Source organism: Fusarium vanettenii (assembly GCF_000151355.1).
Source record: "Fusarium vanettenii 77-13-4 chromosome 1 genomic scaffold NECHAsca_1_chr1_3_0, whole genome shotgun sequence".
Taxonomy (NCBI): domain Eukaryota; kingdom Fungi; phylum Ascomycota; class Sordariomycetes; order Hypocreales; family Nectriaceae; genus Fusarium; species Fusarium vanettenii.
Window position 1 is genome coordinate 293,233 of NW_003315881.1, and position 24,425 is coordinate 317,657.

The 24,425-nt window shown below is 54.3% G+C and overlaps 5 protein-coding genes across 5 annotated transcripts; 2 read left to right on the plus strand and 3 right to left on the minus strand.

Moving 5' to 3' along the window:
* Positions 1-5,443: 5,443 nt before the first annotated feature.
* NECHADRAFT_103057 (uncharacterized protein) lies at positions 5,444-6,366 on the plus strand (the record flags this gene model as incomplete). Its single annotated transcript, XM_003053343.1, has 1 exon — positions 5,444-6,366. The coding sequence occupies exon 1, from the start codon at positions 5,482-5,484 to the stop codon at positions 6,364-6,366; it is 885 nt and encodes a 294-aa protein (XP_003053389.1). The 5' UTR covers positions 5,444-5,481.
* Positions 6,367-7,461: 1,095 nt separating this feature from the next.
* Positions 7,462-9,049, minus strand: NECHADRAFT_98664 (uncharacterized protein; the record flags this gene model as incomplete). Its single annotated transcript, XM_003054045.1, has 3 exons — positions 8,257-9,049; positions 7,633-8,109; positions 7,462-7,465 (listed from the first exon to the last, which is right to left on the minus strand). The coding sequence occupies exons 1-3, from the start codon at positions 9,018-9,020 to the stop codon at positions 7,462-7,464; spliced, it is 1,245 nt and encodes a 414-aa protein (XP_003054091.1). The 5' UTR covers positions 9,021-9,049.
* A 5,251-nt stretch (positions 9,050-14,300) lies between these two features.
* Positions 14,301-16,823, plus strand: NECHADRAFT_103059 (uncharacterized protein; the record flags this gene model as incomplete). The annotated part of the gene is made up of 5 exons (XM_003053344.1): positions 14,301-14,387; positions 14,535-14,623; positions 14,724-15,013; positions 15,081-16,217; positions 16,272-16,823. 5 exons carry the CDS (start codon positions 14,301-14,303, stop codon positions 16,694-16,696), a joined length of 2,028 nt encoding a protein of 675 aa, XP_003053390.1. The 3' UTR covers positions 16,697-16,823.
* Positions 16,824-16,929: 106 nt separating this feature from the next.
* Positions 16,930-18,866, minus strand: NECHADRAFT_74474 (uncharacterized protein; the record flags this gene model as incomplete). Its single annotated transcript, XM_003054046.1, has 7 exons — positions 16,930-17,172; positions 17,232-17,270; positions 17,409-17,489; positions 17,539-17,722; positions 17,774-17,868; positions 17,924-18,392; positions 18,454-18,866. 7 exons carry the CDS (start codon positions 18,864-18,866, stop codon positions 16,930-16,932), a joined length of 1,524 nt encoding a protein of 507 aa, XP_003054092.1.
* An 828-nt stretch (positions 18,867-19,694) lies between these two features.
* NECHADRAFT_31414 (uncharacterized protein) lies at positions 19,695-22,565 on the minus strand (the record flags this gene model as incomplete). The annotated part of the gene is made up of 6 exons (XM_003054047.1): positions 19,695-20,315; positions 20,467-20,709; positions 20,757-21,420; positions 21,471-21,740; positions 21,804-22,206; positions 22,268-22,565. 6 exons carry the CDS (start codon positions 22,563-22,565, stop codon positions 19,695-19,697), a joined length of 2,499 nt encoding a protein of 832 aa, XP_003054093.1.
* Positions 22,566-24,425: the final 1,860 nt, after the last annotated feature.

Sequence of the window (24,425 nt, forward strand, 5' to 3'; positions counted from 1 at the left end):
CATTTGCCTGGCACAACTCCACACGGGACAACCCAAAGAGCCCAAAACTAGCCGATCCCCCGCCAAAGTTGAGATCTGAACTGAACTTCATTGACTCGATCCCTTTCGATGCCTCGATGACCCTTAATACCCTCCGATGCCCTTCCCGTTGCCGCCAGCATTCTGCCCCGCTGACCGGTAGAGAGGACCCTGGCTGGCGTTCTTGTTCATCCAAGGAACTTGACGTAGAGCATTGACCGTCTGCGTTTTTTTCTCCCCTTTCCCTCTCCTGCCGAACTTCAGATCGGCTGCCGTCCGTCAGTCTGCGCACGCCCATGCTCCTGGAATCCAGTCCCGTCGTGTTGGCGGCCACTCTGTCCAGCGACTCAGTTTTGAAACGCCTTCGTGGCCGTGCAGACGGAGAAACCAAGAATTGTTCCTAAGCCGTTTGAGACGGTATTTCCAAGGCAGGGCGGCCATTGCTCAGAGAGGCCAATTTTGCGAGGAACGGTCATGCCGAAGACTTGCACACCGGGGCCTCATGATCTTGCATCTCCAATGCCAGGTTTTGTACCACTGTCCCAGATTCGGGTGCCCTGGCGACTAGACAGCACAGTAGGACGAACCATGGAAGAAGTTATCCGGGGAAACCACACTCGTTTGGCTGCTAATACCCGTCATGGCACGCGCTTGGAGAGTTCACATATTGGGAAACCGATAGCTCATTATCCGCTCACAGATTTGGAAGGACCCTGTGCAGCCTCATTCCTTGCCGCATTCTCGGGACGATCAGTCGCAAAGGCCTAAGGGTTGAGACCCAGAGGTACATAGACACCCCCGCGAAGATGGCCTTCATGGGGACCCCAGGGACGGCCTTGAACATGAGGATATGGCCGACAGACTGCCGCATCCAGCACCAACCATGCGTGAGATTTGATGACGTCGACGGCTAGAGGTATCTGCACACCATACACTATCCCACGGTCCCTTCACCGTGGTCTACTTGGTGGGGGGACCCTGAATGCCCGCCTCAGGGTTCAGCGGGAATCTCGTGGAACCTGGCTGGCAATCCGGAGCAAAACGACCGAGAGATTGTTGGGAGGCGACCAGATCAGGCCCGCGTTTACTGAAATGGTCACCATGATGCCTCTTGAGTGCACGAGGTCTGCGTCTGCAGCCGCAGCCGCAGCCGCATCCGCCCATCACATTGAACCCTGGCAGACGCAGGTTGCAAGAGAAACTCAATTTGACGCGATGGGAGGGGTGTAGAGAAAAAAAAACAAGCCCAGGGTCCGAGGATGGATGGGCCCTTGAACGGGAAGAGAGCAAAAAGCCCATCCCGCCAAATTGCAAATGACCATGGTTTCGTGTCATTGGATGTAACCAACTTTTTGAATGTCGACAGCGCTCTTGATGGGAGCAGCTTTAGACGAGAAAACCTAGTGACCGTTTCTGGGAGATAAAAGGGTTTGGTGGCAGCCATGTGCGACGCCCTTCGGGCCCGGGGGTCTCCTCCGCGCCGAAGCCAGCATGGGCAGGCGTACGGAGCTCTGCAGATAGAGTTTCTGAGCCGACCCTCCGGAGGCCCCCCGGAACTTTGTCATTGGTTCTCGGCGCCTTTAACAGCTTTGGCGAGACGTCCAAGGCACGCCATTCTGATGACTGGCGCATGCGGAAATTCAGTAAGCTGGTTGTCATAATGGTGGAACTTGTTGAAAGCAGCACTGTAATGGCTTACTGACACCACCCCTAACCAAGAGAAACGGGCGGTGCTGTCTCAAACGTCCAAGTTTCTGTCCGTTGCAAGTCGATCTCCCCTGTGGACTGAACTGGACTGGACTGCAAGACTGCGTAAAGCCGGGCGATGGGGCTGGTGATGCTGGTCAGAAGCAGGTGCAAGAGTTGGCATTGGGCCCTGCTCCACAGCTCTTCCATATTTTCGCTCCCTTGATCGCATTTTTCTCGATCTGCCCGATTATTGGTCGAAGCTCATCCCCTGCCTTGATGGGGACCCTTGGGGAACGACCCTGGAAGCGTTAGCGCCCAGGGGACTGTCGTCCGCCTCCGTCCGCCTCCACTCGCCGAGATTTTGCTGCTGGCGAAGAGAAGCTAGACCAAACGAGATGTAGGGTGTTTGTGAGCTGCCCTGGTCCAACCGCATGCTGGTCCACTTGCTACTCTCGGCGCCCGCAACCGGCGACGGGCCATGGGTTGAGACAAGGATAGGCCCGAGTGGATTGCGACGGGGGTACGTTCCCCAGGGCCAAGGCTAGGAAGACACGACTTGACTCCCCGTCAGCCCCGAGGCCCTCCAACATCGCAGTCCAGGGCGCTGTCAGAATGACGGAGCTCTTTGCTCAACGCTGTGCCCCTCTCATATCCTGTGTATTTGGTCGTGTTGGTATCGCCATTGGCGCTGCATAAGCCCATCGTAGGCGAGGAGAGGGGGCAAACATTTCGTATTGTTGTTCTGTGATCGCCTTGACTTCCCTTGCTGCCTTCCCTTTGCGTCTCCCCAAGAGAGCCTCACAGCCATGTTATTCCCCCGCCTCGAGGAAGCCATTCGGCGTTAGCTGGAACAAACAATAGGAGACATTGGGGTTTCAATTGGGGATGTGCAGGGTCCTCCCCAACGCTCACCGAGATCCTGGAGGCGACGGGATTGCCCTGTATGAGCAACGGAAGAGAGTTTATGTTGTGCTCCCTAGCCCTGTGTTTTCTCGTCTGGTGTTAAGCGACTGGCACCGTCTCGAACCCAGAGATACAGTTAGTTGGGGTCGAGGGTACCTGAACATGGAGTCGCGAGGATAGCTGTAGATTGGACAGTTTGCCGTAAGCGCGGTTCTCAACCTTCTTTGACGAACGCGCAGTCTCGAACGTCTAGCTGACGACTTGCTGCTCTGAGCTTGACGTCACCATGGTGCGATTCTAGGTGTACAGGGTCTCGGGGTCCTGGGTACCTCCCGTGCTAGCTGCTTTTATCCCACTATCCGTCATGGTGACGCTGAAGGCATCCGGGGATCGAGATTATGGTTGGGAAATCAGGGTCCAGGATCCGGAGTACCGTTCCGTGGGAGAGGTTCTCTGTATGTACGCATGTACCTTATCAGCTGCGCTGTGGGTGTTGGCCAACGGGTCTGGTGTTGAGATTGCAACGCGTCGTTGCGCCGTGGCAGACTGGATGCGGCCGAGTAAGCAAATCTCGCCCGAGTTGCAGAGCGCACAACGTGTTGCCTGAATTTGATAAGGGCGGGATGGATGTGGCTGCTGGTAGGGCGGAGCGTTGTCAAAGCCATTGCGATGCCAGTAGGGCTACTTCGTACAGTAGCTTGAGCTTGGGTCGAGGGGATGGATGATGGACATCCAGGGTCAGCAACAATTGCGGCGCGTTGGGTGGTACAGCTGGTCGAGTGTGCGCGTGTGCTTGTGTGTGTTACACACATCGCTTCAGAGAGCGCCGGACCAGGCAGGCCAGGGCAGACTTTGCCATGCCATGCGGAGAAGATGAAGTCGCGAAGAGTGAATGATCGACACTGCCGGACTCATTCGCGTGAAGGATGGAGTCGACAGGCGCAAGGCCGTTCTTTGTGAAAAGGTTCTCCTTTGGGTCTAGCGTCCCGGGTGTGATGGCGATGGCTTGTGTTGGGCAGTCAGTCCAGTCAGTATCAAAAGCCCCTGCCCTTCTTTTTTTCCCTTCTTTCTTCTGCTTGCCCTTCGCTGGACCCCCTGCTTGCCTTGCCTTGCCTTGCCTTCCCTGCCCTGGCAAGGTTGGCAAGGCAAGGCAAGCAAGGTAAGCCTGGCGCGCCCTGGCACCTTCTCTGCCACGACCCTGGCAGCATCTCAGAATAAGCCCCGCTTTCCGAAATCCCTGTCACTCACATTTTCCTGGTGGCCCATCACCCATGCGTCTTGTCCCCTTGTCCCTGGGCAAGCGACCCCACACCACCAGTTTCCGGCCCACTTGGATGCTCTGCTTTTGTTATGCAACCCCGGCCAAAACCGTCTGGCAGCACTCGCTGATGGCCGATGGGCGTGGTGAGGGGGAGCGGGAGCTTAGTGATGATGACCCTCAGGGCAGGTGCCTCTTTGGAGAGAGAGAATGAGATGTGACTTGTGAGTTGTGCTAGCACTCAAAGCCTCAAGTGTACGTACTGACCCGGGCTAGAGGCACGCCATGCGCCACACCCCACACCCCCACCTAAGACCCGGACTGACCTTAGGTTTCCTTCTTGGAAAACCGCACGCCACTGCTATCGGTAGGGACGGACCCATCCCCGTGGCTCATGCCCCAGCTACGGACCTACAGTGCATGCCCCGGGCCCGACCACAGGCTGCGCTGTACATCGTAACTGCGGCCTCTCTCTACGCTCACTCGACTTTTTCTCGATCCCATCGATCGATGGGGTTGCGCAAAAATTCCCATGCTGACCTTCACCCTATCCCATCCCCTCTATCCCTTCTTTTCATCCCCACCTCTCCACTCCCCATCTGAGGACTCAGGACTGAGGAGGCGTGTACCGACCAAACCATTGCTGTCTTGTCTGTGCTTGCTTGCTGTGCTCACTCCCCATGTTCCCGTTGCTTCCCACTCACCTCTCTCGCTCACTACGACTGACTGCTCTTCTCCTCTCTCCGCTTCGTGCAGGTTATAAACTTAAAGCTCCAGCCATCCGTCCAGCCTCGTTTCGCTTGATGTTTGACTTCTTACTCCTCTTCTTCTCTTGCTATCCATCTTCAACAAGGTTCCTCCTCTCTGGCTGATTGATATTGCTTCTTGAATCAAGTCTTCTTGATCGGACCTTCGCTGTAACATACCTATATACAAACAAGCAAAGCCATTCATCCTCTTTGGCTGCATTCTTCTGTGCCTGGCTTGGCTTACCTTACTGGGAGCTCTTACACCTTCGACGCCTCGACACATCCGTCTCGCCTCGTCCCCTCTCACCACTTCTCGGCTCGCCCTCGCCGCCGTTGACAACAACCAACTACAACACCACCGCGACAGCTTCTCACACCACCGACATTTACTTTACGCGTCTCATCGCTTCATGATTTCGACATCTGACGCTCTCCTTGCTCTCCCCACCAGAACCTGCAGAGCCGTCACCGCTATCACCAGCGCCTCCATCTCCACCTTCAGCTCGTCTCTCATCCCTACCTTACGCCAATAACGCCTCTGAACGACCCCCTGTCGTCTTTCAGGCGCAAACAAACACCCGCGATAAATCAATCGGTCCCGTGTCCTGAAAAAAGCGGAGGCCATCCATCGCATCGTCGCCCCCTCGGCCTCTCGAGTCTAGACAAGCTCCGTGGCTAGACATCCCGCCCTTTAGCTCCGCTTCGGCTCCTGGACGACTCCACCACCCTCGCTGTCACCGAATCCAGGCACCTTTTGGTGTACTACGTATCCGTGAGACGCTCTGATCTACAATACAAGTGCTCTGGACCCCAATTCAACGTGAACAAACATTCAAACTCGTTCAGCCTGAGCCTCTGCCTCTCATGACAATGCACGCTGTCAATTCCGCCGGCCGGGTCGTATCCCTCCTCAACGACGAGAGCTCTGCTCCTCAACAACCGCGACCCGTCAGCTTCCACTCCAGCTATGTCCTCGCTCAGTCGTACCCCACCCCTGGCAGCAACGCTTCTTCACCCAACACGCCTGAGCTGCTGCGCTCCGATTCCTATGACTCTCAGATGAGCAATGATCCAGTGTCGCCTCTGACCCCCAGCGTCGACTACTACTCACGACATCAATCCGTGTATACTATTCCTCATGACTACAGCCTCGACCCCAAGCAGGCTGCCTACGCCGACAGCAGCCGTTCGGCCTCCTACGACGCTGAGATGGTTAGCCAGCCTCGGTCGTCGCCCATGCCCGAGCGACCCGGAAAGCGGTACCCCTGCCGGTACCGCGACACTCACGGATGCGAAAAGACATTCACCACCTCTGGCCACGCCTCGCGCCATTCCAAGATCCACACCGCCGAGAAGGCTGTCCAATGCACCTTTGCGGGCTGCCAGAAGAAGTTTACACGTGCCGACAACATGAAGCAGCACCTCGAGACTCACTACAAGGACAAGAGCCGGTCCTCTGGCTCTCAACGTGGTCACCGGGCTTCTCTCGCCGACGGACGACGCAACTCGACCTCGGGACGCCCTTCCGCGAGCCGCGCGTCTTCGTCCCGGGATTCTAGAAGCCGTCGCGACGCCGACCCTTATCCTCTTCCTTCGCCCCCACTGGCCTCACCGAGTGTTGGCAGTGGATCTTGGGACGTTCGAGGCCGCAACCTCTCGCTTCTCAGCCGCCCTGTTGCTGACAGAACACCAAGCGGTCTTGATGCTCTGGCCATGGCGGTGGCCTGCCAAGAGGACTCTGGTGTTTGAATGTCTGTCGCCCTGGCATCCTTGACATTTTTCAAACCACCATGGTCACATATGCTCTATTGATAATCCTAATCGTTTCCAATCTCGCACCCACGCACGCCCAAACACCACCAACCAACCAACATCAACACCCCGCCACCGCTCTTCATCCACTTCAACGCAAAAATTCTCGACACTATTTTATGAATGGCCCCTCACACACAAAGGGCGTATTTTTTTTCAAACCCGCTCGGACATGTTTCAACCTACGGGATTGTATATGAGTACACGAAGAACAACCCGAACGGACAACGGCGTTTTTATCACGGTGATTTCTTTCTGATTTTTTTTTTCTTCTTTTTTAAAAAAAGGTTCTCAGGGACATGGACAGTGTCGCAAGTACACGACATGGCGTCACGGCATGGTTATTCTCCCACACTACTACTACGGATTAGATAAACGACAGGAAGCGCCCCATTGGAGCCTCGAAGTTCAGGGGGCGGAAAACAAACGCAAGGCGTTGACAGGATTTTTTGGTTGATGATATGATTTTTTCTGTTGTCTCTTAGCAACGTACACGAGGAGGGGGAGGGGCGGCAGCGGCCTCAAGGTCGAGAGCCGTTTCGGGCATCTCCGGGGCTCGGGCTCGGGCTTGGGCTTGGAAGGGGAGGGGGGCGCAAAAAGGATTGACAGCGGTACAGTACACGGCTGCTGGGCGCCGTGACTAGACGGCCAATGATTGTTGGATTGGACTGAATTATTCACATACCTGTATATTCACTCTCGAGTTGTCGACCAGGGCGCTGATTCGGCGCAATGCAGAGTTAGAGGGGAACGCCCGAAGCTGTGCGCAATTGATACCATTTTGCTCTTCATTACTACAGTTTATACCAACGCGGGTGATTGTGATTCGAGTGACCCGAGCTGAGTGACTTGATTTGCTCATGGCGTGAGAATAGAGTTGCTCGGTTGCTTATCTACCAAAGGTTATGGTGGTTGTGACAATGGATGGATACTCTCAACCAACAACCTACCAATTCCCTTGTCACAACCACATGCAAATTTGTATTCATCCATCTTGATATGAATCCGGATCTTTCGACCCTTGTCATTCTACTACCTGCATTCGTCTAGTCATTTTCTAATTTTCGTTTATTCATCTATTCCCAAGTCTATCATTCATTCAATCGCTAGAGTTGCTCCGTTCGTTTCCGTATCATTACTCCAGCCATGTCACATCATACCCGCGTCAAGCGGGCGTAGTCGTTACTGTAGTTAGTTAGTTACCACAGATCTTCCTTTTCTGCGCATAGTCTGGCCATCTCAAGTTGCTCGTCCGTCTGGCAGACAAGCACCCGCTGAGAGGCGTCGGGACTGCCAAGCTCCTGGACCACGTCCTTGAGGGGCTCCTGGTTACGAGCTCCATCAATCGCAAAACCTAGACAAGCGACTCGCTCAACCACGGCGGCCCGGAGCTTGGCGCTGTGCTCGCCGATGCCACCGGCAAAGACGAGAGCATCAACGCGGCCTTCCAGAGACACAAAGTAGGATCCAATAAAGGCAGAGACGCGGTCAACAAAGATGTCAAAAGCGAGGCGGTGGGTGGGGTCATCCGACTCGGCAACAACACCAAAGTTGGTGGTGCCCGTCATGGATTTCCATCCGCTCTCCTTGTTAAGAATCTCCTCCGCCCGCGAGATATGAAGGTGTTTGGTGGAGGCAGGGGACAGCTTCCCCACATCGCTGGCGTAGTGGAAGACAAGACTGTAAGGTTGACAAGGGGTTAGCATGCAAGGGACTTTATTTAGAAGGGAACCCTCATCGGTTCCGGACGGATCTCAAAGATGATCTGATGAATGTAGGATTCCGCTTCATCCGGTGGGGCTGGGGTGCCTGGCTGGGCTGTCTCACCTTGGATCAACACTGCCGCTTCGGGTTGCACCTGGAAGGCCGGCCAGAGGCGTCAGTCCCATGCTCGTATCCCAGCTCTTGCCTCCCTTGATGGCGCAGGCACTGGCACCGCTGCCCAGGTGGAGGGCGATCATGTTCAGCTGGCCGACGTCCTTGTTGAGGTATTCGGCTACCAATCGCGTAATGAAGGCGTAGCTGATGCCGTGGAAGCCATACTTTCGCAAGCGATTGCTCTTTGCGATCTTGGGATTAATGGGATATGTGTAGATGTGGGGTGGTATAGTCGTGTGGAACTGTGAGTCGAAGCAGGCGACATTGACTGTTTCGGGGAGCGCCTTGATGCATGTATCGACAATGCTCAGGGCGACACCATTGTGAAGCGGCGCGAGGTCGCTGAGTTCTTCGAGGTGGTGATACGTGTCTGATGTGATGATCTGAGAACAGTCGTAGTCGCCGCCGTGGACGATGCGATGGCTGGCAATCGCAATGTCCTGCTTGGACGAGATCTCCTTCAGCTCCGGATCGTCGACAAAGGTATCGAGAAGCAGATCGAAGGCGTCCTCCTGGTTCTTGACAGCATCGCTGACCTCTTTGGCCTTGATGACCTTTTCGCCGAGACGTTTGTAAGTGAGCTCTGCTGGTGGGGCAGTGAGGCCGCTGATCTGAGCTTCTGCGATCTCGCGGGGCACCGCGCTCTTCTCCGATGTGTAAACTGAGATTTTGACCGAGCTGGACCCGGCATTGATGGCGAGAATAACCTTCATGACGACAATATCAAGCTGGAAAAGACCAATGGATGGATGTCGAGGGGGGAGCACCGCAACGAGCCAAGGGAGCTTCTGTTTTATGACCCCCCCCCTCATGGCTGAGCTGTCCCCCTCCTGGCGTGGGCTTGCCTTACCCTTTGCAATGACGACACAAGGACTGTGGTCTGATACTAGGTATCGCGGGGTTTGTAGGCTCGGGGTGGGGCTCGAGTACGCCCGAGCAGTCTGCCCACGGAGGAACAACATGTGGCATATGCAAACGGCTGTCCGCCGCCGCGCCGCTCCCAGTCCTTGCTAGTAAAGCCGCTGTCTCTGCCGTCAGCCAACCTGACCTGACCCCCCACGACCGCCGAAAATCACTCCGTCCCCGGCACTTTCAGGTCCTTGGGTCAAGCGAAACAGCGATCTATCGCTTTTTGGGACCCTGCAAACGGTTGTCACCCCACCCGCATGCTGCGCCGTACGCATGTGGTTCGGCCTAGTGGTGCAACTGGTTGGCTACCGCTACTGCATCTGACACTTGACACTTTGATACTGCCTCAAGGCGTAGCTTCGGCCGCATCCGAGGGTTCGGGCACTGAGTCTAGAGTGTGGTTCTGCCAACCAGATAGCGGTAAATCGGGAGAATGTCCCGGCAAAATCTGCGGTGAGGGCAACTCAAAGTGGTTCGGTGGGAATGGGATCCCATTGAATTCGCGGTCCGAACTGTGGCAATAGAGCCACGTCTCGAGGAATCGTCGATATGCTGGGCTGACCGTTAGCTGATGCTTCGAAACCGGTTCGGAATCTCGTGGATCGCAACCAATGCCACCTCGAGATACGATTAATCACCTTGACGCTCGGTAAACTGGATGGCCAAGTATCGTATGTCCAGCGTCGGCTGCATCGACCTTGGCTCCGACGAATCGCTCGTTCTGGTTCGAGGTCGCATGCGATGCGCCAGGGAGAAGCGCCGATGCGAATGATGATCCTCACCCGTGTTGTGACGCCGACCAGAGGCATTTAGTCGAAGTTGCTTTGCCCTGTCATCCCGTCCTCGAATCTCACCGTCGAAACAGTGGATATCGTATTCACGGTATTGCCCATCCGTCTTGTTCGCCCATACGCTGAGCGAGTGGAATGTCGTATAGCGATCTCTCCACAGCTTGAGCCTCTGGATAGCTCCAATGCCCTTTACTTTCCCAAAGCTATCCGTACGACCATGCACATTGGTCCAGACTACGTCGACGTCATAAAAGTCAACCAGGTCCTTCCGGCGCAAGTCGCCCTGAAATTGGATCGAGCTCTCGACTGTCGTGAATTCGTATCTGATCTTGATGAATTGGTCGTGGATGCACACGCCCTCATCCGTCGTGTATCGAACTCGATGGGGTTCCTGAAACGTAATGTATCGCTCCATGTCCGCGGGGTCATAGTACGGGCGATGGCGCGAGTGGAGGGTATGAGGATGGATGTCTGAAGGTGTATCTGAAGGCACTGCGATGCGACGGGTTAGCTGACAATCAATTGGCACAGCGCCGACGACGAGACGCACGGAAATGCTCGAGAAGCTCATTCTGGTAGCTTCCCTGCCAGAGCACACGACGTTGCTCAGATCCCACCACCTCCCATGGCCCTAGGTAGACGACTCGCTCGTCCGGTGTATCTTGAAAGAGTATTCTGCAAGGCCGAAGTCAGCGTCATGCAGCGGCAGAGGCAGAGGCATCGTCGGGCTTCGTGGGAGCGTACATCGTTGCCTGGAAGCCCGGAGGCCCCAGATCAAGCGCCGAGGTTTCAGTGGCCGACCCCTCGGTGGTCGGAGCGGAAATGGTCGATATGCCGGAGGTCGGGGTCCACGTCGAGTCAACGGGACTGACGTAGGTTCGTCCGTATGTTGGTGGGCGGCCGAGCGACGAAGATGTGAAGGATGAGCCCGAAGACGACATGCTGTCGCTGGTGGCAGTCGAGGGCGATCAGACTGACCGAGCTGTGGGGACATGTCATGACACGGTCACAACGGCAAAGAAGGTGCGAGTGGTCTCTGCCGGCGCCGTCTCGAAGATCCCAGTTACCAGCCCCAAGAACGTCTTGTCCAGATTGATGCCGTACTACTTCTTGGCTCTCGAGCTCTCGGTGACGGGAAAGAGTTGAGTGTGTGTGTGAGAATGTTTGCGTGTGGTGGAAGCTTGTGTGAATAAGAAGGAAGAGCGATTAGGTGTGCTCTTGGCTGCTGCTGCTGAGGCTGGGCTCGCGGATGCCCAGGCTGGCGCAAGTGACGGACTCTCAACAAGTCGATATACGTAGAGGCACCGCATACACTCAGACAAGCAAGGGCGGATTCAAGTAGTTGACGGCATGGGTAGCTCGGATGCTGCTGGTGCATTAACCTACCCCTCCGATACGGCCGGTTCTCAGTCACGTATGCGCAGACACACAGGAAGGCAGATCGCAGACTTGGGACGGCGCAACGTGCTGATGGTCTCCAACTTTACAGACGAGGCAGAGTTGGGAGCTGCACCGCGCAAAACGACACCTGACGTAGAGATGGGTACTGTAGGCGTGGGCGCAGTCGGAGCAGCCAGCCTAAACTGGAGATGTAACAGCCGGAATCCAGAGTACTGCAGCAGTTCCAGCGCAGAGAGTCCAATGTCAGATCCTAGAAGAAGTCTTTCGTTTGTTCCTAGACCAGGTGCGGGCCAGCATCATCCATCGCAAATCGTTGGGAGGCAGACAGACGCGGTCGGTTTCCACGGTCGACGAGGGGCTCTTTCGTCTCGCTCTGACCCGAGGGCCAGGTCCCACGCCGTCGGCAGCCAAGACCACAAGGCTAGCCACACACAGACAGGCACGCCGCACGCCGCACGCTGCCCGTCGCAAAGCCGCAGGAGGGCCAGTTGTTTGCCAACAGAGAGAAGCGCATCGACAGAGGCCGTCGTTCGGAGACGGGGAGAATCCTAGTTCGGCAACGGAGAGCCAAGGGCCAGCGCCACATGGACAGAAGCTTGTCATCGATTGGTGGTCCACTGACGACGGGAGCATCGCGCACGGGGGTCGATGCGGCATCCTGATGGGCTGGGTGCAAGGGGTGCATCCGTCTTGGAGCCGTTTTGGGGCCCGTCTTTCTGGAGCCATCTTGGTCTTTGGTGGCCTTTGGTTGGAAGAATCTTGGCTTGCTCACACTAAGCGATCCTGGTCCCGTGGGGCTCTTGTTCGCGGGGCCTCGTTTTTTTTTCTTCCTCTTACCCTTCTTGCTTGCTTTTGCGTCGCTCAAGGGACTTGGGGACCTCGCTTTGGAGCGCACTAGGCCGTCGGGTCGCTGTTCCGCTGACAATTCCCGACTGTCTGGACAGCCGGCTCACCGTTTTCGCCAGCACTCGCATCACATCGCGTGTTGTAGACAGGGGAGAGTCGATATTTAGTCCCAAAGTCACTTGACATGGCGAGGACGTGTTCCGCTGGGCGCGACAAAAAGAGTAAAGATGAAAGCGCGTGTTCGGAGCCGTGGATGGATCCAACTGTTGTGTCACCCACGTTTCTATGTATGTGGTACGTACAGCTTTTGACCAAGTACCTACTGTAAGTAATTTCCATTGGAGCCTCGAACACCCCTGGCTCAGGAATGGTCGGGTCCAACACCATCCTCTATCCGAGTAATGCCATTGGTGCGGCGAGTCTTGTCTCTGGTGTGAATCGAGTGAAAGTTGGGGATGGAATCATGAAGGAGGAGGAAGAGGAGGGTAGCATCTTTCGATGATGGATGGTTGTGGACGACTACCTAAGTAAAGAAAAGCAAATAAATGGAAGGCGCCTGTACTGAGTAGGTACCGAGCATCCTAAGGAAGGAGTGAAGGAACAGGGAAGGCGACCCAGGATTGGGCCAAGTACCTTGAACACCCTGACACCTTTGATACCCAAGCACAAGACTCCGACTTACCATCCATCCATCCACTTGGATCTCGACGGATCACGTCGATCTGGGATTCCATTGTTCGGTCTTGGGAGTGCCTAGCCCAATACGGTAGAGACCAAGAGTTTCGATAGTTGCTCCCGTTAATTTCAGAAACTCTGGGCAAAGGAGTCTGACTAGGAGATAGTGTTGACGCATAGTCAGCTAGTACTGACTGACTTACACATGTGGGTTCACCCAAAAAGTTGCTGCACAAGAATTTACAATTGCGCACCTTGCTTTTCAAATACAAAGCCTTTACTTCTTCAATAGGCAATCATGACATTTATCAACCCGCCCCAAACTCGAGTGGGTGGCACAACTTCCCCAGATTGCAGAATTGTACATCCCCAGCTGTAAAGTGCCATGTCTTGGGCCAAGACGCCTCGTGCGCTTATGTAACCTCCCCCCCCCCCACGTCTCCGTTCATGACAACCAAGCTTCAACACCACGTGCCCTCGCCGAGATATTGGCACTGTCTCATTAGCACGTCCTCTCCCCCCGGAGCTCGCAGCACGCATTATTAGCCCCCATCCCGCTGTCTGTCTTGGGAGTTTTCTCAACGGGCTGAACGGTCGATTCCCTGCAAGAACTGCAAGCCACAATCGCTCCAGACTCGGGCAACGAGTCCCTCACCGGTTTCTTAAGTGCTCAAGTCACAGGCAAGTCTCACAATTTCCTGCCGATACGGACGACGAGGACCCAGCGGACAAGGGGACGAGAACGGGGAACCGACCCAACAGTGGTCATTCCGCCCTGGCCGGATTCTAATCTGCTCTGCTCAACTTGACTGGACTCGATTTGAGCTTTTTTTCAAAGGTCAACCACCCAAAGCCGCTCCCCCGGAGACGACGCCCTGGACGCCCTGTTCAGTTTACTTCGCCTGTCATTTCCTACCCGCAACAGCCAAGCTCCGACCAAATTCGAGCAAGGGTATCGAAGGACTCAGCCAAGCGCAGCCAAGTCGAGCCAAGGGTCAACTAAAAGGAACCAGCTGCTTTTTTCGTACGGCGCCATCCATTGCGGCGTTTGCTTGGCGCACAGCACAGTCCTCACGCAACTGCCGCACAGTCCTGCGATGCCCTCCCACACCATGCTGCGCAGCCTGCTTCAACCTGGCAGTAACATATCTCTTCCATTCCATCACTGCTGAGCAAGGCACGGCCATGAGAATCTTTGTCGCTCTGTCTTTTTTTCTGGGCACTTCTTGTCCGCCAAACTCTGTCCGGTTTTTCGGCCTCCTGGCTGCAAGCTCCAGCTGAGTCTGCCTCGTTTGAATTCGCGACACAGCTCAGGCCATTCATTCGTCCTCCTTGGAGCTGCTGCGACGCGTCGCAATCCCGTCGCAAGCCATGCCTCTCTTCTCCAGATATTCCATGCGCCAGAACCGCGGTTTCCTAGGTTCCGACAGCTCTGCATTGCCTTCACAAGATGCCCAAGTAAGTTCAGCCAATGCTTTGTCTTTGTCGCATTGAGTTCCCATCTTTGCTGTCAAGTCCGCTCTCGGTGACCATCGCCTATGGATCCCCTGTCATGAAAACCCAGTCGTCCTGACCTCCCGGCTAATGAGCACTTCCTGGAAATAGGATCGTCAACAACTGCGTTACGAGCTTGACTTGAACGCATGGAACTTTCGCATTTGGGGTGTTTGCGCATCGGGCTTTTTAACAGATTCGTAAGCTCTCTCCCACTGCATCCATTACCGACATCTACATGCTTCCACATGCTTTCATCACCTGCTTTGGATTCAACAGCCACCCCTAACGCTCTTGCAGATATAACCTCTTTTCCACAAACGTCATTCTCGCTTCCATCGCATTTGTCTACTGGCCTAATGGTCCAGAATGGTCCGGACTTCTCATCAACTTCTTTACTCTCCTTGGCTCCGTCATCGGCCAACTACTCTTCGGCTACCTCGCGGACCGGTATGGTCGAACCCGCCTCTACGGCATCGAACTAGTTCTTGTAATTGTTTCTACGATTGGTGTAGCCACTAGCAGTCACGGCTACAATGATCTCTCTTTCTTGGGTCTCTTTATCTGGTGGCGCTTTGTCATGGGGATTGGTGCGTCACCCAAATCAACCAAGGCTCGACGACATCACCAAGGACGGGATGCTAACAATCATGACAGGAATCGGAGCCGAATATCCCCTTAGCGCAGTAATTACATCGGAATGGTCCAGCACTCAGTCTCGAGCTACCATGTTGTCTTCGGTTTTCATGATGCAGCCGATCGGTCAGGCCCTGGCCCAGTTGGTTGGTCTCTTTGTGCTTCTTGGCTTCCAAAGGAGTCATGACCTTCAAGGAATGCGATGTGGTCTCGATACACTGCACGAAGAGGAGTGTAAGAAGGCCTTGGACGGCATCTGGCGCATTGTTATTGGTTCCGGCGCGGTGCCTGCGTTGTTGGCCATCATCTTCCGTTTCTTCCTATTCGACTGCGGCATCTACAGTCTCGAGGTCCGGAACAAACCAGCAATTGCTCTAATGAACACACAGAGGATTTACGGAGCACCTCAAGGAGGTGGAACGGAGGCCTTTCCCGGCGGTATCAACGGGCGCCCTCCGATGAACGGCTCGTTCCCGATGACCCAGCTTAACCAGCCTCCGCCATCGACGACATATCAGATGAACCCGCCTAACGGAAATCACACGGCGCCTTCTTATCGAACAAACGCGCCGCCTAACAATATGCATCTCACGAGCACCTCGCAGCAGGCCATGCCCATCCAGTTTTCCAAGGAGGATATGCACAACTACTTTATCCGAGATGGCAACTGGGCCTACCTCCTCGGAACAGCAGCAACATGGTTTTTCTTGGATGTATCATTTTATGGAATGAGCCTTGATAACAGAGGAACTCTGTCGACAATGTGGGCGACGACAAAACCGACGCCGATCAACGACAGACTTGAGTGTTGGAACTCGTCCCTCCAAGGGGGCAACTCTACAGTGCCACAATGGGCCATCGACGGACTTCCGGTTTGGTCGACCGACGCGACACACCCCTGCAACACCATCTACGACGTGCTAATCGAGCAGACTAAGCAATATTTGCTGACCGTGTCGCTTGCATCTATTGCTGGAAGTGCTTGCTTTGTCTTGTTTTCGAGCCGGATCCCCCGGCGGCAGTGGCTCACGGCCTCGTTTCTCGTCCTGGCCGGTTTCTTTGTGGTTACCGGCTGTGTCTATTATGGTGTCCATCAGAAGGATGGTGCACCTGCTACAGTGGTGTTTGTGGCCATCTGCCACTTTATGTTCAACTTTGGTAAGTTGACACCCGAAACCTGGTCTGATTCACGTTAACAAGGGTTGTTTCTAGGCGCGAACACGTTGACGTTTATGATTCCCGCCGAGATCTTTCCAACCTGTTATCGATGTATGTGCCACGGTATCTCAGCAGCAGCGGGCAAGCTCGGCAGTCTCGTGGCGGTGCTCGTGGTATACGGCATCAACCAGTCATACGATGCCGACACTCGACATGGCCTGATCTTCCTCCTATTCGGATCAGTGGCGGCGGTCGGGGCCATCTTTTCGTGGGCATATCTACCCAACTCGCAACGCTGGGTCGAGTACGATGGCAAAAAGTACCTCGAGTCAAAGACGCTTGAGGAACTGGGCGAGGGCAGGGTCAAGGCGCGGCTCACTGGCGAGCTGGTCACTATTGAGGAGAAGTGGGATGAAATCAAGAGGAGGAAAAGGGGCTCGCAAAGGAGCGACCCTTCTATACCCGATGGGGCTACATAATTGTACATGTTTTTTTTCGGATTGATGATGTAGGATGGGCGGATAAATCATTGATTGTATCATGAGCCCCCGACGGGCCTTTTTTTGTAATCTATACACAAGTAACGGATACCCTATAAACATGACGATTAGATACTTTGGGCATTATGTAGTCTCCATTGCTATTATACTCATTACTATCAATGGTGCTGTTGCTTCTAATCCTCCCTCACGTTGAGGTTCACATCTCCCCTTTATCCGCCGAGTCCATTCCGCCGAACCAGTAAATCAACAGTGTCGGCATACAACTCGTGATCACTCGTCGTTGCCCTTATACTCTCGTCAGCCTCGATGGAATCTAACCACTTTGCCCAGCGTGACCCAGGCGGAGGAGGCGACCAGCCACGCAGGGAAGTGAGGATACGGGGGAGGCGGATAGCAAAGGGGGCAAGATGGATATCGACGAGACTAAGGTTCAGACCGAGGAAGAAGGGGCCCTAGAGTCTATGTTAGCTTTTCATGTCTTGTGTTGTATACAACAGGGTAGAGAAGATACCTGCTCGTCGGCGGCCTGTACGAGGCTATCAATGCTGGTCTGGAGTCGTGCAGAGGCGTCATGTTGCAAAGCTATTTCCTGTGTTTGAAGAAGGGTGAACAGAGGCGGTATTATACGGTTATTGATCTAAACCTTGGTCAATTTCTACTACTTGTTAGACATTGGAGATATGCTTACATGGTCTATCCAGAATCGACAAGTAGCCTTTGACTGCGCATCGGTGGGAAGCAGAGGCTTGCCCTGACCCAGATCCTCAAGCTACTAGAGTATTAGACATTGTGTCCGTTCGAGGTAGTTGATGACTTACATATTCTAGGATCACGCCGCTTTCTGCACAGGTCCATTCACCCTGTCTTATCGCAGGAACACAACCATGCGGGTTCGCCTCGAGGAGGTGTGTTGGAGCCGGACGTCGAAAGGGGTCCGTCTCGCAGTATTGGTAGGCCAGGCCCTTTGCCTCGAGGGCTATCCAGACGCGCTGAGAGAAGGGGCTAGACTGAATGTTAGCAAGGTTACAGAAGTTGGAGGGGGCTATGAGTTACCAGAAGCATGCCCCGTATAGCTTCAGAGTGTTCTCTTTGGCGTGTTTCCTGGCTGTTATCAGTGCGGCGCCTGTAGTTTTCCGACTCGGGGGCTTCTGAAATATAGTCAGTCATCGTTCCCCCTCAGCCTTTCAAGCATTCACGCCTCACCTGTGCCTTTTTCGTCTCCCTCTCTTGCTTGGCCAAATACCGCTGCACACTATTCTTCTTAATCTCATCACTCTTCTCCAACGTGTGTTTATGAGGACCAGCAACACCATCCCCCTTTCCATTACCTCCATTACCATTAACCCTCTGAACCGTCCAGAACCGCTGTTGACCAGCAACACCTGCAAACCCACCCAATATTGCAGGCCCGGACTGTCCCTGGTCTAAAGGTTCAAGCTGCAGCTGCGCGCCGGGGAGATACTCGGTGATTTTTATCTTTACGTCACATAGATCGCGTTCGCGGGCGTTGCGCTTTCGCTTCTTCTTGTTGGGGTCGTCTGACTTGGGTGTACCTGGAGGCCGGCCCTTCATGCGACAGTCCCAATAGTGCGATACGAAGGGTTTTCGCTTATAACGCTGCGTCGAGCGGTGCGAGTAGACATTGTCGACATGGGGAAAGTATGTCTCAAACCTGCAAAGTATCAGCAGTGTTCTCTTATAGGAAATGCATCCCAGGGCAATGGAAGAGCTACTGTTCATGTGTGAGGACAATCATTTCGTCAACGTTAAACAGCTTATCCCGCCAAGCCTCCAGGTCCGGAGGATCAACCACAATCTTGCTACTCAACTGCCCATTCGACCTCTCAACAGGCTGTGGCGGCGGTGGCGGTGGCGGTTGTGCACCGAATACACCCTGTATCTGCTGCGTCTCGACAACAGGCACAGGCACCGCCGTCGGCGCGAGTATACCAAACTGACCCGGCGCATGATGTGGAGCCGGGGCCGTGACTGCAGCACCGCTCTGCGCAGCGTGCAGTCGATACGCCTCATCAAGATCCGGCGCGACATACCCGTCGAGTCCAATGCCGAGGGCCACCCGGTGATACTGCGCAACGGCGGGCGCAAACGGTCCGGAGCCGGGACCCGGAGCTGAAGGTGTGGCCATGTGGGGCCGATATTTTCAGGTGCGACGGGGACAAGGATGTTTCGGAGTTTGTTCGTTGGCTTTTTATTTTATCTTTATTTTTTACATTGCTGCTTTAACAATCAATGTCTCTTAGAAATTGGCGTAAGAAAGAGGGGCTTTGTTTTGGTCGTTGGGTGACACTTTTTTTTTCAGCCGCATGTCACAAATGGGCAGGTACGACAAGGCGGCAACCCGATGCACGGACCATACATTTAGCGTCAACACCATTGTAGACCCACTTTTACCAACTGACACATAAAAATATCAAAAAAAAGAGGCAAAAAGAAAGCCTCGCAAATTTGCTCGCAATCGAATCATATAGGAACAGCCCGATGCGGGGGTCGAACCCGCAACCTTGAGATCGCGTACTCGTTTTGGAATATTAAGAGTCTCACGCTCTACCGATTGAGCTAACCGGGCGTGGCTCGAGTTGATGCTTCAAGAGGAGCCCAGTCGCCTTGTGAGGACGACGGTGACGATGGCTTCACTTCACGGACAGCGTCAACTACTTTTCACTACACCATAGTCAATTCCCCAAGTACAAGTAGTGATGTCTCATTGTCGTTAGAGCCCGGGTATTTCTCCAGTTGCTTAATGCACTCATCCCGCCCACCCACCCACCTACCCATCCATTCATTGAGAGTCCCAAACCCATATCGTACAAAGATGGTCAACATATTCGCCTCCCCAGTGAAAAACGCCTGCCCTGTTGTGCCCCTTGTCGGGTTCCATCTCTTTCCTTCTCTTTATTTTCATTACTGGGCTCCATAAAGCCCTGTCGTTTGTTGTGTCTCTTATAAGAGTCACTCAGTTGTTTCTTGTTTCCCATGATCCCAAATCCATGGCATCCATTGGTCCCATGTTCATCAAAGCCCTTAAAACGCCCTCGCCCACTTGCGGTACTCCGGTTTGTCCTTGAATATCCCATCCGTCTGGCATCGTAAACGCTCCGTTCTGATCTAGACCAGCCGGTATCGTAAAGCCAGATGGGTCTGCAAAGAATCCTTGTGTGTTTCCGTCAAGCACGCCAGTGTTCATCATTGTCTGGTTCGGTGATATTGGGCTCGTGTTGAAAGAGTTGGGGTTCGATCCGTTCAGCTGTCCGGGAGCCAAGTGGCCTCGTTGGTCAGATCCTGTGCTCGAGTTTGGTGTCGGTCGATTCGGTTGTACTCCATCTGGTGATCCTGATGCGTCCTGGCCGTCTCCTCCAAGATCCCCAAACCCTGACATTGGACCGCTTCCAGTCCCGTTCTTGTCATAGGTTGCTCCGGAGCTTGGCGTGAGAATGGGTAACTGCTGATCAGGTGAAATCCATGTCTGGCCACTGAAGCTCCCATCGCCAGCTGTCCCCATGTTCTGTCCATCTCCACCAATGTTGGGTTCCACAATGTCGGGGGCTCCTGCTGGATTTCCATCGTCGCCGGCCATCTTCATGAAGTGGCATTCATTGCGATACGCGAGAATGCCCTGAACACCTTCGGGGTTGTCGCACCTAGGCGCACTAGGAGATCCCGGATTCTTCGCCGACGGCTACTGAAAGTTAGCAAGTCGTCCTCCATCACACTTGACTTCAACCTACGCTATCGCTGTTGCGTGGGAACGCAGTCTTGAGCTTGGGGATCCTCAAAGCAAGGGCCTCTAGATCGACGTCGAGCTGGACGAGGAAGGATTCCGTCAGGGGGTTCCGTCGTTTCAGTGCATTCATGGCTGAAAGCAGGAATCGGAGCGAGTCGGCTGTTTGGCTATCGTCGGGTCGGCTCTTAAGGTACTGCACAAACACTCGTGCCGACACGTAGAGGCAGAAGGAGATAAAGGGGTTCACCTAATTCGTCAGTCTCCAAAACAGAACCCATGGCCGTCCAAACTCACTGTTGAGAGGTCCATGTGAGAAATCATTCGCATGATACTGGCAATTTCGTTTGCCGCTGTAATACATCGAACCTTGCTCTCTGCGCTAACCGACGCTGGAAGCTTGTTCTTTTCCGCCTTGAAGATGGCGGCTTGGTGCAGGCAGATGGTCGAAGTGTGGATGCTCATGTTTGTAAAGACAATATTGGGGTTCGACAAGCCTGAGGGGAGTTTGAGTTGAGGGGGTAGACAGAGGGATGTGTTGAGAAGGATATTGTCCATCTGGCGATGACGCTTCCAGAATGGGCCGTTGAGGTCGTGGTCGAGATCGTCAACATCAGGACGATGCAGATGTACCAAGTTTCGTCCGAACAAGCAGGCCATGAGAACGATGCCTCCATAAGGGGACAGTTTACCCGCTCCCATCGGACTGGTGCATTCGCTCAACGACTGTGTCTGCTCAGGCCTGCTCATGTTGAAAGCTTCTTCTGACGAGGGAAGGTTGGTCATGATGTCGCGCTCGTCGATTGTCATTGGCCAGCCGGTGCCGATACTGGCATATCGATCTTGGCAAAATGCCATCCAAAATGTTCGACGACGCTCTTCTCTCTCAGTCCAATCTTTCGGGGGCGCAAGACATTGCTTGACGTCGAGGCCAGTGCCATCTAGTCTATGAAGACCAGTCCTATCATTTCTTAGCACAAGTCATCAATATCAAAAGAATCCGGAACCTACATCTGAGCGAGACGAATAGCAGAGCCCGTATTCACCCAGGCTCGGGGGAAGTACATCATCTTCATCTCATACGACGACAGCAGAATATGCGTCTGGCAATGAGCGATCGAGATCATGTGTTCTCCGTAGCCCTTGACGTAATCCGCCTCGACATACTTGCGTGCTCTCCGGTAAAACAGATCTTTCAGATCTGCATACTTGTCTGTGATGGTGCATGCCAGGGTCCACATGGCATACCGCAGACAAACGGGTGGGCGCTGGTTCGGCGCGCTGCACATGCAAGGTCAGTACGCCTCAACGTGTTGAGGAGGGGCAGCGCAACGGTCAACGTACAGGTTCATGGCGGCGAGGTATCGGTACTTGTGGATCATGGGGATGGACGGGTGAACCTTTTCAAAGTAGATCTGGTGAAGCTCGTCAATCGTCTCCTGGGGCGGCAGAGGCTCCTCGAGGCCCAGACCGATCATCTCCCAGGTAAAGGTGCCGCCGACATTGTTCATGCCGCCCATGTTCATGCTGGCATTAAAGTTGAAATCCTCGATGGCGCCTGTCTGCGGCGACTCTCCATTGAAGTTCCATCGATCCATATCGCGATCACCCGCCAAGCCCATGGTCGCATTCGGAATGTTGAGGTTAGCGGGCGACGTCGTCTGAGGCGGCGCGGGCATGGGAACGTTGAGGGTCTTTGGCACATTGGTAGGCGGCTCTTGGGTCTTGAGCAGTGTCTCGACTTGCTCTACAGATCGCGGCAGGTCAGCAGGTGAACAGGTCGGCATCAGGACGGGAGAAGGGCTCACTCAGTCGCTCCTCGAGGGCCTTGACATAGCCGCGCTTGGGACCGCTCTTTCTCCTCTGCTCATCGTAGGCGCAGGCGTGTCCCAGGCGAGAACAAGTGCTGCAACTGGGACGAACACCATCACACTTCAGCTTGCGCTTCCGGCATATCATGCATGCCAATCGCTTTGGCTTGGGGACGCTTGAGTTGTCCGGGACGGTCTCTCGGGAAGGCGCGGTGTCGTCTTGGTCAGTATTGGGGCTCCTGGGGCGCTTCTGGCCGGCGCCAGTGCCGGTGCCGTTGTCGGGCGAATCCGTCATGACGATAGGTAGGCTTCCTTCAACAGACGGGACTCGAGGGGCGGTGGATGATGGAGGGGCTATGAATGAGAAGCCTTGCAAGGCCAGTGGGGGTGGTTGGCCAGGAGGAGGACTCGACTCGAGACGGGGACGGGAGTCGCAGGGCGGGCACGACGAGGGTCCCGCTCCTTCCGGAGGAGGTCGGGAAAAAGCGAAGACGGCGAGAAAAGAGTCGGATGTGATTCAGGGCCAGCCGGACGGGGAAGGGGACAGGTTGAAATGGGGGGAAGCCGAGAAAGACCGGCGGCGATGCGGATCACGGAGTATGAATGTTTAAAAGGAATGGGGGGGGGGGAAACCAGACGAAACAATGCGACCAAACTTGAGACTGAAAGTCGCATGTGGAGCTTTGATAACTAAAAGCCGGTTAACCCCAACTGTAGCTTAGCGGAGGTAGAGTATGATTTTCTCAGTGGGGATCAGAGGGTGCGGTGCCGCGATGCGCTGGCTGCCTGGCGCTGAGGGATGTCGATTCAGGCTCGAGCAGCCCTACCGGAAGGCTATCACAGCACCTGCAGGGGTCTAGGGGTCCTTTTGACGGGCTACTTTCCTGTGTTCTGAGGGGATGTGCGGGTTGTATGGAGGGGATGAAGCAATTATTAATCATCCATGGCCAGTGCAGATCAAGACACCATCTCCCCTCAACAAATGGATGCCTCGAACAAGTCAAGTGCACGGTTATTAGTACCCAACAATACGGCATCCGAGTTTTCATCTTGTCCACCCGCGCATAAGTTATCAATCAATCATCCCGAGTACGATTTCATACATGCTGATACCCTACATCTCCCCAGCATAGCCACACGCGTCGCTTGCTTCCGAAGCTCCCACCTTGCTAGCGGCGCCCAGGGATGCAACCGGGCGGCCGACTCGCAGCTTCAATTAACCTTTCACCTAGCCAAATGACACCAATGGCTGCGAGAGAGAGACCTGGCGCTGTGACGAGGACCCGGTACAGCAAGGTCACTGCCGAGCCTAGCTAAGACAGAACACAGCGAACGATTCTTTCACCGTTTTAATCAAGTAATAACCGTCATACTGTTCTGCTGAAACGCGACATAATAGACGTCGTGTCCAGGTTATGCTTAACGGGTCCTTGGTAGACTCCGACTTGCCGGATGCCCGGCATCTCGTCTACTAATACAACTCGCATCAGGCACTCAGCCTTGTTGACGCGTCCTTTATACAACCTACAATTAATTCCGCCCGTTAAGCGAAAACCCCTCATCGATACTGATTTTGCTGTTACAGTGTACTAGGTAGCCCTTTGTTGTCGTCATGATATGTGCTCGTTGTTGATTATTGTTCGTGAACTTTTTACATGGCCGCATGTTCGAGGCCATAACAAACATTACAGAATAACAACGTCTTGCATGTTATTCCCCCTCTTGTTTGTTTTTATCCATCACAGAATTAAAAAAGAAAGAAAAAACCTGGTATGAAGGGAAATGCGGTCAACGTCCTCGTGTGTTCACCTTCAGCTCGGACATGATCATGACCCTCCCCCTCATGGATCTCTATCAACCCTGCAAACTCGTTGCTGGAGTGAGTGCTCATCTACCAATCACTATTCTTGCACTGCCTCATCCAAGTTGAGAAAAGCCCATCTTGCCCATTCCAGTAACATGGCCTTGTCCCCCTTAAGGAGGCCACCTTGACAGAAGGGAAAACACCCTACAGCAGCTTCATACAATAATGACCTGTAATAGCACAACACGACTGGGTATGGGTCGAGCATGAATTATGCCTTGTTAATTTCCCGTCGAGAGACAGAATGCCAATTGTTTGAGGCGGCGCCATCCTCTAAATATAGGCACATGC